Below are 15,850 nucleotides of genomic sequence, written 5' to 3'. Positions count from 1 at the left end.
AGAAAATGAGGTCAGGTAAGTACGACAGAGAAAAATAAAGCAGCGTGGAAGCAAAGAGTGCTGGGATGGTGGGGGTGCTGTTCTTTACTGGGCTCCCTGGCAGAGGAGTATGGCGGGCAAGGAAACAGCAAGTTCAAAGGCCTTGGAGCCTGGGTGGGAGCTCCCCTGGGGAGACAGCCAGAAGACTGAGGTGGCCTGGGCAGAGGGACCCAGAGAAGAATGAGATGGGTCACAGGGCACCAGGCAGCAGGTGTTAGACTAGGGCTTTGCAAGCCTTGGTGTGGACCCTGGATTTCACTCAGAGTGGGATGGAGAGCCACGGGAGTTGCAGGCAAAGGCATGACATGATCTCTACTTCAAAAGGATGAACTCTGCCTTCCACATGGAAAACAAACTGTCATGAAGCAAGAACCCAAACAGGGAGGCCAGGCAGGATGGCTGTGGCAATGATCCAGGCAAGAGACAGTGGCTCAGACCAGAGTATGGAGGGGAAGTGCGGAGAAGGGACAAGATGGCAAGCATATTTCAACTGTAAAGCCAAGGATCTGCGCATGGACTGGTTGGGTACGGGATGCAGGAGAAGAGTCAAGGACCACCTAGAAAGATGGCTGGAGAGGCCAACAACCAGGAGTCCAGTGTGGGATCCAGTGAGCACGAGATCCCTGGGAGGGATCCAGGCAGCCATGTCCAGCTGGAACATGCGTCTCATACAATCCCCAGCACAAGCAAACAAAACAAAAGCCCCTCTGAGGCTACAAAAATGAATTCAATAAAGACTGAAAATAAGGTAATACGGGTTCATGACTGGTAAGAATATGAATTTTTAGTCCCACCAGTAACTGCTACGTTCCAAGCAGGAGAACAGTAAAAGGCATTGTTCCAGCACCAGACATAGTCCCGGGCCCGCAAGAAACACTCCCACGTCCATCTCCTAGACACCTGGCTACCCCGGGGAATGGGGTACCCCTTCAACCCACTCTCCTCAGTCAGAACTCAAGGGCTGTCCCCGACACTCATCCCACCTGACCCCACTGGTCAGTGTGTTGCCACATCCTGTCAATTCCATCTGCTCAACAACCCTCCCAGCCACCCAAGGCTCCCCAGCCCACTACCAACCATCTGGCTGAACCCCCATCAGCAACTTACTTGATCGTCACAGTGACATCAAGGGATGTCCACCCGTGGGGTTCTTCTACCTGCTCACTCAGCAGCGAGGGGGAGCTTTCTGAAGCAAAAAGTTATCTCTCTACTTAAAACACGTCATAGTGTCCATGTGACAAAACAAAGACCCTTAACACAGGCTGGCGCTATCGGCCTGCCTCCCCTGCGGGCCCCCCCCAACCCTCACGAGGGCCAATACAAAGCCCTCATCGTAGGTGCAACTTCACAGTTCCGTGTGCAACACCCAGATGAGTGTCCGTGTCCCCTGTGAAATTCTAAGTCCCACAAAGGCAGGGGCTGGCCCTGAACACTAAAGACTCTCCACAAACATTTTCGGCACAGGTGGATGAGTTGAAAAGGCAGTGGACAGAAAGATGGAGACACAGCTGAGAAGGTCACTTAAGGTAAGAGGAGGAAAAGTTACTCAAGGTTTCCACTCTCTCTCACAAAGATGTTCATGTGGCCAAAATTCTTTCATTTCCCGAGAAAATTAGGGTGTCAGATGCACCTCACCACACTGTAAAAATTCCTCTCAAAGGGGACATTCGCATGAACCTGACCCTCAGTGAGGGACTGCCTTTCATATACTTTCTCCCTCACGACCTGCGTAGATCAGGTGCCATCTCTACTTGCCCAGCCTTCAAGAAAAGGTCTCGAGAAAAATAGGCAATTTTTCTGAATTCGCTAAAACACCTGAAATACAGTGAACAAGGCAGAGATTTTTTTTTTCCGCCTTTAGCCAAGGCAGGGAGTGTAAAAGGTTCAAACAAAAATTTAAGGCACAGAAACGAGCTGTCAGAAGGCTCTCCCTCAATCCGTAGTTAATTCCGGAATCATAAAAGGAGAGGACCAAGACTGTGGTGAATTTACGGCTATGTCATGTAAGAGGGAAGGCTGTTTGTATACACACCTAGAGATAAGAAATCAAAAATAATTTCCAGAGTATCTGTTAGAGAAGTCCCCCAGCCTCGTCCACCACCACCCCCACCCCACGCCGTGCTCAGATCACCGCGGAGCACGAGCCTTACTTGATCGTCACAGTGACATCCATCATTTTGTCAGTGGTGATAGTTCCAAGGACATGGTGGCGAATGGCTGTCAACGTCAAGATACTAGGTGATGACCTATAAATTAAAGTGGGAAAAAAAACACCAACAACATCACCCAGTTGTTCTTAAAGGATCACAAACACACCCTTTATGGGCAATCGTTCTGACCCTGAAATATACTACACGAAACTGCTCTAAGTTTGGGGTGAGCTAACTCCTGACGTACCTATCAGTGTTTTAAAGAATCAACTAATTTTCCGCTCCAAAACTTGACACCTCCAATTCCTGGTGAAACCCTCAAACGTGTGTAAAAAATGTACAAATGGGAGGCTGGAGTTTGAGAAACTCCCACCACTGAGGGCTGGAAGATTTAACCAAAATGATATTTACACCACTTGAAAACCTCAGCCTTCCATCTTGGGTTACAGAATTCTGGGGAAAGATCCCAGCTCCATTTCCTCAATAATTTATCCAAGTGCTGGGGTGCCTGGGTGGCTCAGTCGGTTAAGTGCCCGACTCTTGATTTCAGCTCAGGGTCGTGAGATCGAGCCCCGTGTCGGGCTCCGCGCTGGGCACGGAGTCTGCTTAGGATTCTCTCTCTCTCCCACTGCCCCTCCCCACCCTCCACTCACGCTCTCACTCTCTTTCTAATAATAATAATAATGTATCCAAGTGTCTTAAAATCCTTACATGGAAATTCTTTTTTATACCTAACTTTACCTCTTCCAGAAAAAAACTTTCCTTTGTTTATCAGAAATAACTGAAGAAGAGGTGTGCGCCCACTCTACTGCAGAGGAGGCTCACACACACCACGGGGCGGTGAACACCCAGCTTACGTGTCATAGGTGTAGAACGCTTGCTCAAACCGGTGGCAGGAGCGAGGGGTCACCTTGTACACACCTGCGGCCAGGAAATCAAAAGTCATTTTCAGAGGAGGGTTTCTACCACACTGAGCACTTCCAGCACTGAAAATCTACAGGCAGCGCCTCTCACTTGAACACACACACAGAGCAGATGTGCAATAATGGAACCCAAGATGCCTTTTCCGCTGCCTATGGCAGCTTCTTCCCAACAACCCGGTCCATTTCATGGCCCCTCACAAGCTCAGGATTTCATTTTCCGTAACTGAACAACTCACACTAGTTTCATCTGCACAGATCAAGCTAACAGGGACGTGCACACGAAGAACAGGAAGTACATTGCTACCACAAATGAGACCGAGAATTTTCCACTTAACAGATTCTATTAAAGATCCAAAAGATAACCACAGCCTGACCTCCTTCCTAGAAATATTCCTAAAACGGAGCACGGAGCAGAGGAAGGCCCCGAAATTTATGGAACGATTGCAGAGGACACTTTTATGCCACAAGCCTACATAGGGTAACGATTATGTGCCTAAGTCGTTTGCTGGAGGAATACAGTCAGTTTCAGGAAGGAGTGAAGCCTAATGATTTATTCCCCCAAACGGTCACTAACCCACCTTTTGGCCATGATTCCTATAAAAACCTGAAATGAGTTTTTGGGTTTTTTTTTAAGGATTTTATTTATTTATTTGAGAGACAGAGAGCACGAGAGGGAAGTGGGTCAGAAGGAGAAGCAGACCCCCCGCTGAGCAGGGAGCCCGACGCGGGACTCGATCCCGGGACTCCAGGATCATGACCTGAGCCGAAGGCAGTCGCTTAACCAACTGAGCCACCCAGGCGCCCCCTGAAGTGAGTTCTAACTATCTCTGCTGTTTTCAGCCCACCGAGGAAGCCCTTATGCAATTACTGGCAGGCAAAAGACTTGGGCTTCTCCGTTCACTTTGTTCTTTCATCCTACAAATGTTGACAGAGCACCAGCACCCACTACAGGCCAGTTATCGTGCTGGGAACAGCTACACGGTGGGGAAGAGTGTGTATTCTATCTCGAGAACCAAGAGAAGTCACTGAATTATTCACCAGGAAAATGCAAAATAAAACCACCATGAGTTGCCACTTTACGCCCACCGGGACGGCTAAAATCAAAAAGACTATAACGGATGTTGTGAGGAACGGGAACCCTTGTGCGCTACTGGTGGGGACACCCACGGGCACACACGGCCCCTTCAGAAAACTGTTGGGCAGTTTCTTAAAAAATGACACATAAATTTACCCTATGACCCAGCAGCTCCATTCCTGGGTATCTAACCCAAAAGAAATGAAAACAGATGTCCACACACAGACTTGGATGCAAACTTTCACAGCAACATTATTTGTAAGAGCCAAAAACCAGGAAATGTCCACCAACCGGTAAGTGGACACACAAAATACTATCTATCCACATGAGCGTATTCAGTAACGACAAGGAACAGACCACTAATACCTACCCCAACATGAACTTCAAAACATTATGAGAAATTTCAAAAATGTGCTAAAGGAGACAGACAAAATACCACTATAGTAGGATTTCACGTATATGAAATGTCCAAAAAAGGCCAATCCATAGAGACAGAAAATAGATTAGTGGCTGCCTGGGGCTGGGAGCAGAGATTCACTGTAAACATGCATGAAGAATATCACCAGGGGGATGAAAATGCTCTAAACCAGATTATGGTTATGGTCGCATAAATTGTGTAGGTTTACTAAAAATCCCTGTATGTTGTAAATGGGTGAATTTTATGGTCTGCAAACTGCACCTCAACAAAGTTGTTCCAAGGGGAGAGAAGCCACTGAAGGATTTTAAGCAAGGGGGCAGATGGTCCAATTTTTATCTTCAAAAGATCACTTTTAAGGAGAGGTCACTGGCCCGTGGTATAGTATTTTTCAAGGGGAATGGGCCCAGCCGTCTCTACCCAACTCAAACCCGGAGACCAGGAACGCTCTCCAGCCCCTCCCCTCCCCCCCACACCCCCACCCCCCCGGCTCTAATTCTCTGGGTCGAAACACCACTCCCTCCAGCAGAAAGAGACAGAAAAACCAGTGTACGCTAACCACAACCGAAATTGATAGCCTGACGCAAAGAGAATCCAGGGACGAAAAAAGGCCTTTACCACAATCCTCGGTGCCTTTCCATTCTCTAACTCAGAGCCCATCAATCCTTCCAGACTCACCAGGCTTGGACAAGCAGAATCGGTTGACTCCTTTGGAGAGGTTATAAATCCCCACGTTCTCAGGTCCATTTCCATCCTGATAAAATTCCTAAGGGACCAAAGCCAATACAGTGACTTACTAGGGGAGACGGAGACACCAAGATGATTAATAATATTTCTGTTTCTGAACCAGTCATGTGTTTTACCCATTAATCATTTGAGCAGTTGGGTGCCACAGGAAAATTAAAAACCTTCAAAAACTTCCCAGAAAAACATGCTCTTTTTCATTCAATCAACTAATATTTATTGAGCACCTGCTATGACAGACCCAGGGCTGGGCCCTGGTGGCTGACGTGGCTCCTGCACTCAGGGGGCTTACGTTCTAATATAGGAAGACAGAAAATCAATGTGGTCAACAAAGAAATGAGATTTCAGCTAATAAGTAACAGTGCAGTGGGCCGAACAGCCAAGGAGGCAGGACAGAGTGGGAGCGTGGCAGGAGCATCTCGGCTGGCCCGGCTCAGGGCAGGACCTCTCCTGAGTAGACAACATTGGGGCTGCAGCCTGAATGATGAGAGAAAACCAAGCACACGCACCGCCGGGAAAGATGACTGAGGGAAGCGCATGTGCGAAGGCCCAGAGGAGGGAACGAGCCTGGTGTGGAGGTGAAGAGAAGGCTGGTGTGCCGGGGCCCAGGCAGCAAGGTGGAGAGAGCAGTAGGAGGCTGGGGGGAAGGAGAGGGCTTTGCTGGCCACTGTTCTGGAATGGGGATCTCGTCCAAAGGGAAAGAGAAACCCGCTGAACAGCTGAAGGAAAGGAACAATCTCCTAAATGTCTACCACTTACTCTCAACTGGGTACCAACTAACCCATCTCCTGGAACCACATGGCTTGTGCAGTATTTGTCATGAAGCAGTTAGGGCAGTCGACTGGCACTGCAGGCTGCCAGCCCTCCAAGGGTCTAACATGAGCGGTGGCTTAACTGCCGCTTGCCTCAGTTTCTCCACCGGAACCTGACAATGACATCTGCCATCACCGGAAGCCAAAAAGTTCTACAAAACTCATGAATGGACCGAGACGGGCCACACACCTGTTCTCTTTCCTGAAACCCAAGGGGCACACTGCCTGTCAGGGAGATTCCATCAACAAGACAGTAAGATCCGAACCGCTCTGTCCTCTGCCCCGGAATAAATATACCAGAGAAAGTGACTTGGCGGCACCTATTAATAATAATAGCAGTGTTCACCGGGGAAACCAAGTACAGAAGAGGTTTTCTTAAGCTTCACTACAACCCCGAGAAGTGGGAATTATGATCCCAGGGCTACAAAAAACCAATGTGCTCCACACGACAGCTGTCCCAAGTCACTCATCAAAGTTAGAATTTCATGCGGGGCCAGGACAAGAAAATCTCCCAAAGGCATCTTTCCACTAAGCGGTTTTAAAAAGCTCCCTGTGCTTTCCTGAATCGGGGGATGAGTGGAGGGCAGAGAAGGATATTTGACTTAACGATAGTTAAAATCTTCTTGGCATGCTAGCACCTTCCCGCTTTCCAAATAAGAGAACCCACACGAGGCAGGCATACCAGAGTGATTGCGTGAGAAAGGGAACATCGCAGCATGTAGCCCGTCTGCCTAAACTCAATCGTTGACACGTCGTCCTCCAGAACCTCCACCTCCAGACTCTTGTTTTTCCAGCACCAATCTTCATGCATGATGCTTACTGGAAAAGCCACAATTACAGACACACATGGGCACAGAGCACATCACCTCCCTGAGTAAAAAGTACAAGGACTTAATTATTTTTAACGTGTATGCGCATATATGCGCACGCACACACACATAACTGGTAACGCTCAGGACAAGTAAGTACTAAAGAGAAAAATGAAACCCATGCTCATTAACATCAGCAAGAAAGAAATTCGGTGGCGTCTCAACAGCACGCTCACAAGTAAGATATTTAAGGGGCAGCAAACTTTTCCTGTAAAAGGCCAGAGAGTAAATATTTCCAACTCTACAGGTTGTGCAAATATTCAACTCTGCCTTCGTAGCACATAAGCAGCTGTCAATAATACATAAGCAAATGGGTGTGGCTGTGTGTGAATAAAACTTTATTTATAAACACAGGCAGTTGGGCCCCCTGCCATCGTTTGCCAACACCTGATAGAACAGAAAATATAACTTCCCAGATAAAACAACCTACTTTATAAGCTATTCACTGCCAAGAGGCTCTAAACTGAGCCTTGAAAAAGCAGAAATACAGCCAACAGGTGGCTTCTCGAGAACAGCAGGGAAAAGGGAAGCAACACTGGCCAGCACCTACTACTTCCAGACGCTGTACACACTGCATTTCATTTGGTTTTGCACTCTCCAGAGAGGCCGTAACACTCCTATTTGAGAAGACGAAACAGAGTCTCAGGGACATCACACAGCTACTAAGGGGGAGGACACATCAGTGCCATTTCATGCTCTCTATTCGGGCACTTAGACATAAAATGGCACGAATGAGGGCACCCTCCCCAAACAGCAGACATGTGTGGGTTGTCCTGACAAGGTGGCAGTGAGGGCAGGAACAGCCATTCCTCCATTATCCCCCACTGCTAAATAATGCACGTTCAAGGTCAAGGGGCAAGGAAGAGGAGTAAAAGGTATGCAGGTACGGTGCAATTCGAGAACTGGGTTTGGCAAAGTTCTGAAAGACAGAAGTACGTGAGAGCCGCGAGATGCCGCCTTGGGGTCTTACTTTTGTATTTTCCGGGGAGCACGTTGTCAAAGGTGAACGTCATTGAGTTGACCTTGCCGGAGAGCTGGAGGCTCCGCTTCTCGCCCTGGCGGCTCACGGACTGCAGCGTCACCAGCAGGTCGCCGCAGGTGTCTGCAGAGCGGAGACAGGAGGGCCTCGGATGGCTGCCCTCGCCAGCCACAGCCCAGCCTCGAACCCTCCACCCCGGGGTGCTGCTTTCCACCGCTTATGACCCGAAGCGCAGTGACAGCAGGCTTCCTTTCCAGCCAACATGCATCTGCTCGGCCCTAAAACGCCTCCCCTGTGCAGGTCATCAGTGCCAGACAACAGAGCCACCGATGGTGAAAGCCACCCCATCATCTGCTGCACAGCCCCGTGCGAGCATAGAAGACAGGAGAGGGAAAACAGTATTTCAGAGTGCCTGCTAAGTCAGATGGAAGGTGAAATGGGGGAAGGAGTATTTACGGAGCACCAGAAGCCAGAGAGAAAGAGAGAAAGAGGACAGAACTTCACTGAATGCCCACTTCATTCCAGGCGCAGAACTGGGTCCTCTGTCATCGTAATATTACTCATAAGAGCAAAGATTTACATGGCTCTTGCTGTGTTCCAGGTCCTCACACAGGCTATACACCCACTAATTCCTTTGATCCTCACAACCACCCTTCGAGGCAGGTACTGTCATTACCTGCATAGTACAGATGAGAGACTCAAAGCACAGAGAGGTTAAGTAACTTGCTCCACGTCACACAGCGAGGGTGCAAGCTCATGCAGTCTGATCTCAGACTCTATGTTCTTAACATCTGTGCCACGCTGCCTGACCTGACCGTGTTAAAGCCTCACTAAGACCTTCTGAGAGCCGTAGTATTCCCATTCTACAGAAGAGAAAACTGAGGCTGAGCTTACTGTCTCACAGCTGGAAAGTGACCGAGCTGGGAAAAAAGCCACCTATTGTTCTTTTAGGAGCCAAAGCAAAAATACTGCAAGGGAGGGACACCTGGGTGGCTCAATTGGTTAAGTGTCTGCCTTCGGCTCAAGTCACGATCCCAGGGTCCTAGGATCGAGCCCCACATAAGGCTCTCTGCTCAGCAGGGAGTCTGCTTCTCCCTCTCCCTCTGCCTGCTGCTCCCCCTGCTGTGCTCTCTTGCTCTCTCTCTCTGGCAAATAAATAAATAAAATCTTAAAAAGAAAAAAATACTGCAAAGGAAACATTTCTAGTGACTTGCCGTGTGGCGCTTACTCAGAAAGAACCGTACGCAATACGGATTTGAAAACCACTTCCAGGCGCGGTTTTGGCATTCACCTTGACCACCACCCGACAGGGAAAGGCTCACCAAAATCCCACTTCCAAGAAACTATCTATTTTCGCTTCACCTGACACCTTACCCAAACAAGAGACTTTCCCAGAAACTGATGCCAAGAACTGCACAAAGGCCACGTCCATCACAGGCCTATCGGTCACAGCAAGGGGGAACGTCTGGGGCTTCAAGGTCAGCCCCGCTCTGGTCTCCGCCTCAGGAACCATCACCTGCAGGGTAGGGACACACAGGACGTCAGTGTCTGCGCCAAGGCCGCGGCTCCCCCTGCCTACGCCCGGGCCCAAGGCTAAATATTGGACAGAGGTTCACTTCTAGGCCTAGTTTTATAATCACAACAAATCCTCAAACAGGCCATGGGAAGAAAACGTGTTTCTCGAACTAGCCTTCAGCCCTGCCGCAAAGCACACGAAAGTCTATCTGGCATAACCCCACAGAGGCACATGGCTGTCATCGGTCACCTGTACCCTGGGTGGAAACCACACTAAGCCCCAGAAACTTCTCCTGGCTGAGGTCACTCACGACGTAAGCTATGAACCTGTCAACGCTATGTGGATGTCCCCCCTGGCTGACTCAGGCCACTTTCTTCTTTTTCTTCTGTGTCCTTTCTTAGGCTAAGAAGAGGGACTGGGGAAGAGGACAGAGGTCACCTATGTCCTCCCTAGTAAAGATTACACCCCAAAGTTGCCCTTCCTTGGAAAAGTCCCTTATACTTTGAAAGGGTTTCCAAAGGCTTGTCAGCGTGGCCAACTTCACAAGAGCTGGCTGCCTGGTAAAGAGCTATGAGCTCACATACCGCACTGTTGGGTGGAAGCAGGGAAACCAATCTCCTCGCACCCCATCTCCTCACGGGGGGATCCCACCTGCTCTAGAGGAGAGCACAGTCTTGGGGGGGCCCTTCCCAGCCCTCTCCATCCCCTCACCTGCCCTTCGTCAGGGAGGAAGAGCAGCTGACTGGACATGTGGGGGCCTGAGCTCCCCTGAGTCACAGTCTTCCCTGTGGGCAGGGCCCTGTCACTGAGGCACAGTGGGCTGACCTCTGGCTCTCTCTCCTCTCTTGCCTGCCACCCCCACCTGTGCTCAGGCCTTCACCCTCACGGTGAGACCACAGGTACAGGGTCCCCCCAGCTTCTCCGCCTGCCTCAATGGAGAAGTCAGATGGTGTTAGACCAGCCATCTTCAATTCAGGGCGAGGTGGAGAAACACCAGCTCTACCCTGGCCTCGGGCGCCAAAAGCCATGCACTGTGGGCTTGCCATTAATAAAGGGTTAATTTGGGGACTTATGGATAGTCTATAGTAGCCAGAAGCCTGAGAAGGTGCAGGTGTGATTGGCAGCCTAGAGCAAACTCCTAATAAACATCGGGCCTGGGAAAAAAAGAGGTCTGTGTATCGTTTCCAAACTGGGTGCCCGTCTGCTCTACGGTGACATGCAGGAATCTAAAGACCTCAAAATAAGAAACTGGGAGTAGAAATGCTCCGTCACCCCAATCTGGCTAATAATAACCCTTTAAAAAATCATTGCCTCTTTTTTCAAATATCTTAAATAGAACAAAACTCGTCATACCTGGACTTTGTAAGTCCCTGGTTTTGCTTTAAAACAAAATGATCCATGAGCATCCGTCTCCACAGTGACCAAAGACTTGTCCTTGTCTTGAGATGACAGGACAACTTTGTATTTACTCATCTGCTTGACGGTGTCAGGGAAGCGAATGATTGATATCTGGCCACAGACACTGAACCTGCAACGAGGGGCCCATTCATTCCAGCGTGAGAACTCAATTACCACAGGAAAGGCACTTACCAACCCAAACAACGCATCCCTCTTCCTGCCCCGGTCCCGGGACTAGTTTAACCCTGATGAAGAGGTCGACAAGCAACCCAAATGACTCCAGCTTCAAAAAGCAACCTTTGGAAGGAAGACTGAACCTCTCTCTGTATAAGGGACAAGGCACAGCGGAGGCCCACGGAGCGATGGTTTGTGTGTTCCAGGTGACATCCGCAATGCCCCAGCTGCGGAAGCAATTTTCAGAAAAATCTGTCGATGATAAAAATGCTTCAGGTAAATTGGATCGTTGATGGTGCAGCAGAAGCCTTTAAGCAGCCTAAAAACCCGTGGCATTGCCCAGGCGGAACGGGGCAGGGGCATCAAAGACACCTTCTTCGCCTGTGATTATATGTAATTCGTGGATAAAAGCAATCAGGAAGACGGAAACAGAAAAGGTAATTAAGTTTAAAATAATTACAAAGCCAATACCGAACTCCTTACGAGCGAGGAGCCACAGAAGCGACCTAGACTGAGAGGCCCCATTCAGGTAATGACTCGGGTCGGAGGCTCTCGATGAGCAGTGTGCATGCTGTTCCAAAGGGCACACGGAGCAGCACGTGAGAGGCGCATCCCCAAGCTGGAAAAAGGCAACAGAGACCATCAGCCTCAAGTGACGTTCTTCACTTCTGAGCTCCGGACTTGTTAAAGTGTAATAAGGCACCACGGCTGGAGGCCGTCAATGCATCCTCAGCTGATGAAAGGTTGTATTTTCCGATCTTAAAGAATCATTCGGGATAAAAATCAGTTGTTTCTTGTGACAGAAAGATGATAAGGAAAGGAGGCTTCGATGTGGGATAATTAGGGGGTACTCTCAACGCTGGAACACCCACCCTGCCGCAAATAAAAAGGGGTGGGAGACTGTGTGTGTGAAATCTGAGAATGAGGACAAGCCAGTCATCTCTTTAGAGCGAAGTGACTAGGCCGCCACCATGAGCTCAGAATCCTGAGCAGGGGGCAAGGAACGAGGGCCCACGTGCCCAGGCCAGCCAGCCACCTGTTTCTGTATGGACTGTGAGCTAGGAATGCTACTCCTACTTTTACTTCCACCTTTTTTTTTTTTTTTTGGAAAGAGGCAGGTTGGCAGAGGGAGAGAGAGAATCTTAAGCAGACTCCCTGCTCAGTGATGAGACTGATGCAAGGCTCGATCTCATGCCCCTGAGATCACGACCTGGGCCAAAATCAAGAGTCGGATGCTCAACCAAATGAGCCACCCAGGCACCCCTAATTCCATACTTCTCAAGGGTTAAGAGGGACAGAAAATCAAAGATTAATAATATCCTGACACATAAAAACCATATGAAATTCACATCTCAGGATTCTAAATAAAGATTAATGGGAACACAGCCGTGCCCATCCATTTATGACTTGGCTGTGCTGGGTTTTGTCAAAGAGGCCGTATGGCCCGTGGGAAGCCTACAATATTTATTCTCAAGCCCTCTACAGAGAAAGTGTGCAGGCCTCTGATCTAGATTTGAAGGTACACATTTTGGTTCTCACTTCCCCCTTTCTGGGCACTTTCAGAGTAAAAGAACAGAAAGGGAATAGTGATGAGTTATCCTTAAGAACCTTTCATATTCTCTCTTGATCTGTATACATATCACAGGGAATGTCACCTTATTTGTCCCACGCTGAACCTCTCTGCTTCTCTAATATTTTAACCATCCGGCCTATTTTAGCTCATATTCTCAAAGAGAAGTGTCCAGCTCCCCCAAACCTCGAATGTATATTGGTTTTAGTTTAAAAAAACTAAACTAAAAAGCCGGCAGGACAGTGTTGTGTTATGCTGAATCCCTTAAAAAGTGATTTTGTGTCAACAAATTCCTCCATCGGGGTTTAATACATTTATGGATGAAAATTCCTAATTCTGGTGTATTGCGAGATTATTCTCATAACCATTTGGACAGAAGTCAAAGCATTTCCTTCTCAAATAAATGGGGAATTTTTTTTAAGAAAGAAATATGAATGAATTAAAAGGCAAATGTACTATGTTGGCCCAAAAGGGAGATGAATTTTCCCAAAGATACTCAACAAGCATCGTTTTTCTTTCATTGACCCAAATATTCCACTTTAAGGAAAAAAATAAATACAAATACATTTTCCCATCTCCATGAATAGCACCTCCTCCATGTACACAGTTATTCAAATAAGAAATCTGGGACCCCCCACAGCACAAGGCCTGCTGACTCCCTCCCCACATTATCTGTCAAATCCATCTACTTCTCTCGCCCTCCCCTGACGGCCTCGGAACATGTTGTTCCTGCTGCCTGGGAAGTGCCTCACTTAGCTAACTGTGAGTCCCTTTGGCTCAGTGACCCAGTGAAGGTCCTCCCAGGGCCCCGGCCCTCTTTCCTGTACATGTACTGGAACTTACCATCCCAAGTTACTCAGCTCGAGTCTGTCTCCCCAGGAAGACAAAAGCCCCGTCTCTACCACGCTAGTTGGATTCACTGCTACACCCCAGTCTTTGTCACAGTGCCTCACCCAGAGCAGTTGCTCAAAAACGTTTACGAAGGAAAAGGAGGCAGGGTGTGAATCCAAAATGATTTTCTGAGCTCTATCGCGACAGAGACGAAGTACCAGATTCCACCGGTGATGTACTTCCTAATCACCCAGCTGTCACAGAATCCCTGACCTTGATCCCCACCTGTCTACAGAAAATGTCACCGACGCCTCCTCAGTAACCAAGCCAACGGAGCGTGGTTTCAGCGCTCAGCTCCTGGGCCTCCCTGACCATCAGGCACACCCTCATACCTTAAACCCGCTGCCTGGATCCTCCTGAGGCCACCCCTCAAACGCCAGCCTGCTGTTCTAATTCTGCCTGCTCTAACACATCTAAGGTTCTGGCCGCCGCCTGGCCCCATCTCCCCGAGTCACAGTCTGTCCGGGCATCTGTCGAAGAGCGCCACCTAGTGGTCCTGCTGAACCCTGGGCACCCAGCGGGCTCCTCTCCCTGCCCATCGCCCAGCGCCACAGCCATGCTGCTCCTCAAACTGGAAACCCCTAAATACTTCTCCAACCCACCCCTGATTTCCCTACCAGGAAAGCCCTCATCAAGTCTGTTTTCACGCCCCCTGTACCCCAGTCTTATCCCCTTCGGAGTTCATCCACCACGGCTGCCAGGGAGCCTCGCCGCAAACAAAAAAAAAATCTAACCATGTCACCTCCATGTTCAAATCGATCGATGGCCCCCTGACCCCCGGGGGAGAAAGCCCCATTCTTCCATTGGGGTAGGACAAGGTCCTCTCAGCCCTGCCCCTCCAGCCCCGTCACGCTCCCTGGCCGGCCCCGCGACACCAAGTCGTATGCTCCATCCACAGACGCTGTGGGGCTCTGGACCACGTGCCTTTGCTCATGCCGCCTCTCCCCAGGGAGGCCCCGCCCTGCCCCGTTCAAGTTAGAGTTCAGTGAGCACCCAGCGCCGTCTCAGAGAGAGATGGCGTCACCCCCATGCTAGAGGTGACTTAACACGCAGCTGAGAGAAGGATCCGAGATCCGATGCCGAGGCCTGGGTCCTCTGCACCACGCAGTATCCCCATAAGATAAAACCACCCAGATTCAACCACCGGATGTGCCCTCACGTCCTCACAGTACGTACAGCAAAGCCAGAAGAGCTGCCACAAGAACTGGAAGCACCTTACGACAAACTCTCTCTCAGCCACCTGTACTATCTTCCAAAGTCCTCAAGAGTTAAGCCGTGCAAGGTCTTACAAATGTGAAGTCAGATAGGAGAAGTCCTCCTCTAACTCAGACCCATGTTACCTTGGAAGCAAGACCACGCTCCCTAAGCAGCCACGTTAAGTACCTTCTGTTGGTAAGACTTAGCACTAATCTTTCTCAGGGGGCCAGCCTGAATTTCTCACAGGCGTCTAAAGCCCGATGTGGATCCTTAGCAGAAAGACACAGTCAGATCGTAGGTAATTTTGTCCTCCAGCGTCCACACTGGCACTTCCACACCCAGACACGAGGACCTCACCCTGTTGCAATGATGTCAGCCAGCTGAGGCGTGTTCGGTGCAATTTTGATGGTGACAGTCTCAAAGTAGAGGTGTTCTTTCTGAGCGTGGATGGTGTACGTCCCAGTCGTGATGTTTTCCAGGCGGAAGGAGCCATCGGCTTTTGTTTTGACTATAAAACAAAAAGATGCCAACGAAAAGATGAGCCAAACACAACCGTACGTCCCCTCCATCGACACAAGAATGCTTGAGACAAAAAACTGGCGTATTTTCACAGAATCATTAAGACTGTTTCCTTTCCATTTCTCTCCGTGATCAAAAACGAGCATTGGGAAACAGTTTCCGGGGGCCAATGCGGCTGCGCACCTTTGATCTGGTTATTCAGAGTGACTACTGCCTCTGGAACACCTTCTCCTTCGGGCCCATTCAAGACCCTCCCAGTGACAGAGAATCCCATGACGTGGAACACGGGCTGGAAGATGAAGAACAGGAAGAAGGTTCACACGTGCCTGAGTGCAAAAGCCTTCCTTATTCACTCACGCCGCTGCACGTGCACGCCACCGCCCGGCTCTGCCACCCACCGGGGCTTGCCACCCACCGGAGCCCCGTAGGCCAGCCAGACCACCCCGTAGGCCAGCCGGACCTCCCCCGTAGGCCAGCCAGACCTCGTGCTGCTCCCACACCACTATGCTGTTCTCGGACTCTGTCTGCGTTCTTAAACTCCTAACCCGTGGATATGTGTCAAATAACTGAATAAAAAAG

The 15,850-nt window shown here is 49.5% G+C and overlaps 1 protein-coding gene across 4 annotated transcripts in view; it reads right to left on the bottom strand.

The window, feature by feature from the left end:
* The window catches only part of LOC118021867 (nodal modulator 1), a 61,790-nt gene that overhangs the window by 28,395 nt on the left and 17,545 nt on the right, over nucleotides 1-15,850 (bottom strand). For all 4 annotated transcript variants that reach the window (XM_035022354.1, XM_035022351.1, XM_035022353.1 and 1 more), the window contains exons 10-18: nucleotides 15,455-15,560; nucleotides 15,110-15,260; nucleotides 10,876-11,050; nucleotides 9,381-9,522; nucleotides 7,998-8,129; nucleotides 6,841-6,977; nucleotides 5,281-5,368; nucleotides 3,047-3,110; nucleotides 2,190-2,285 (exon numbers count right to left, since the gene is read on the bottom strand). In XM_035022354.1, the coding sequence (XP_034878245.1) occupies nucleotides 2,190-2,285; nucleotides 3,047-3,110; nucleotides 5,281-5,368; nucleotides 6,841-6,977; nucleotides 7,998-8,129; nucleotides 9,381-9,522; nucleotides 10,876-11,050; nucleotides 15,110-15,260; nucleotides 15,455-15,560 (1,091 nt within the window). The remainder of the gene's footprint in view (nucleotides 1-2,189; nucleotides 2,286-3,046; nucleotides 3,111-5,280; nucleotides 5,369-6,840; nucleotides 6,978-7,997; nucleotides 8,130-9,380; nucleotides 9,523-10,875; nucleotides 11,051-15,109; nucleotides 15,261-15,454; nucleotides 15,561-15,850) is intronic.

The sequence above is a fragment of the Mirounga leonina genome, unplaced genomic scaffold (assembly GCF_011800145.1).
Source record: "Mirounga leonina isolate KUSES-001 unplaced genomic scaffold, KU_Mleo_1.0 Mir_175, whole genome shotgun sequence".
Taxonomy (NCBI): domain Eukaryota; kingdom Metazoa; phylum Chordata; class Mammalia; order Carnivora; family Phocidae; genus Mirounga; species Mirounga leonina.
Note: the sequence above shows the minus strand (reverse complement) of the source record. Positions and strands in the feature narration are given on the sequence as shown.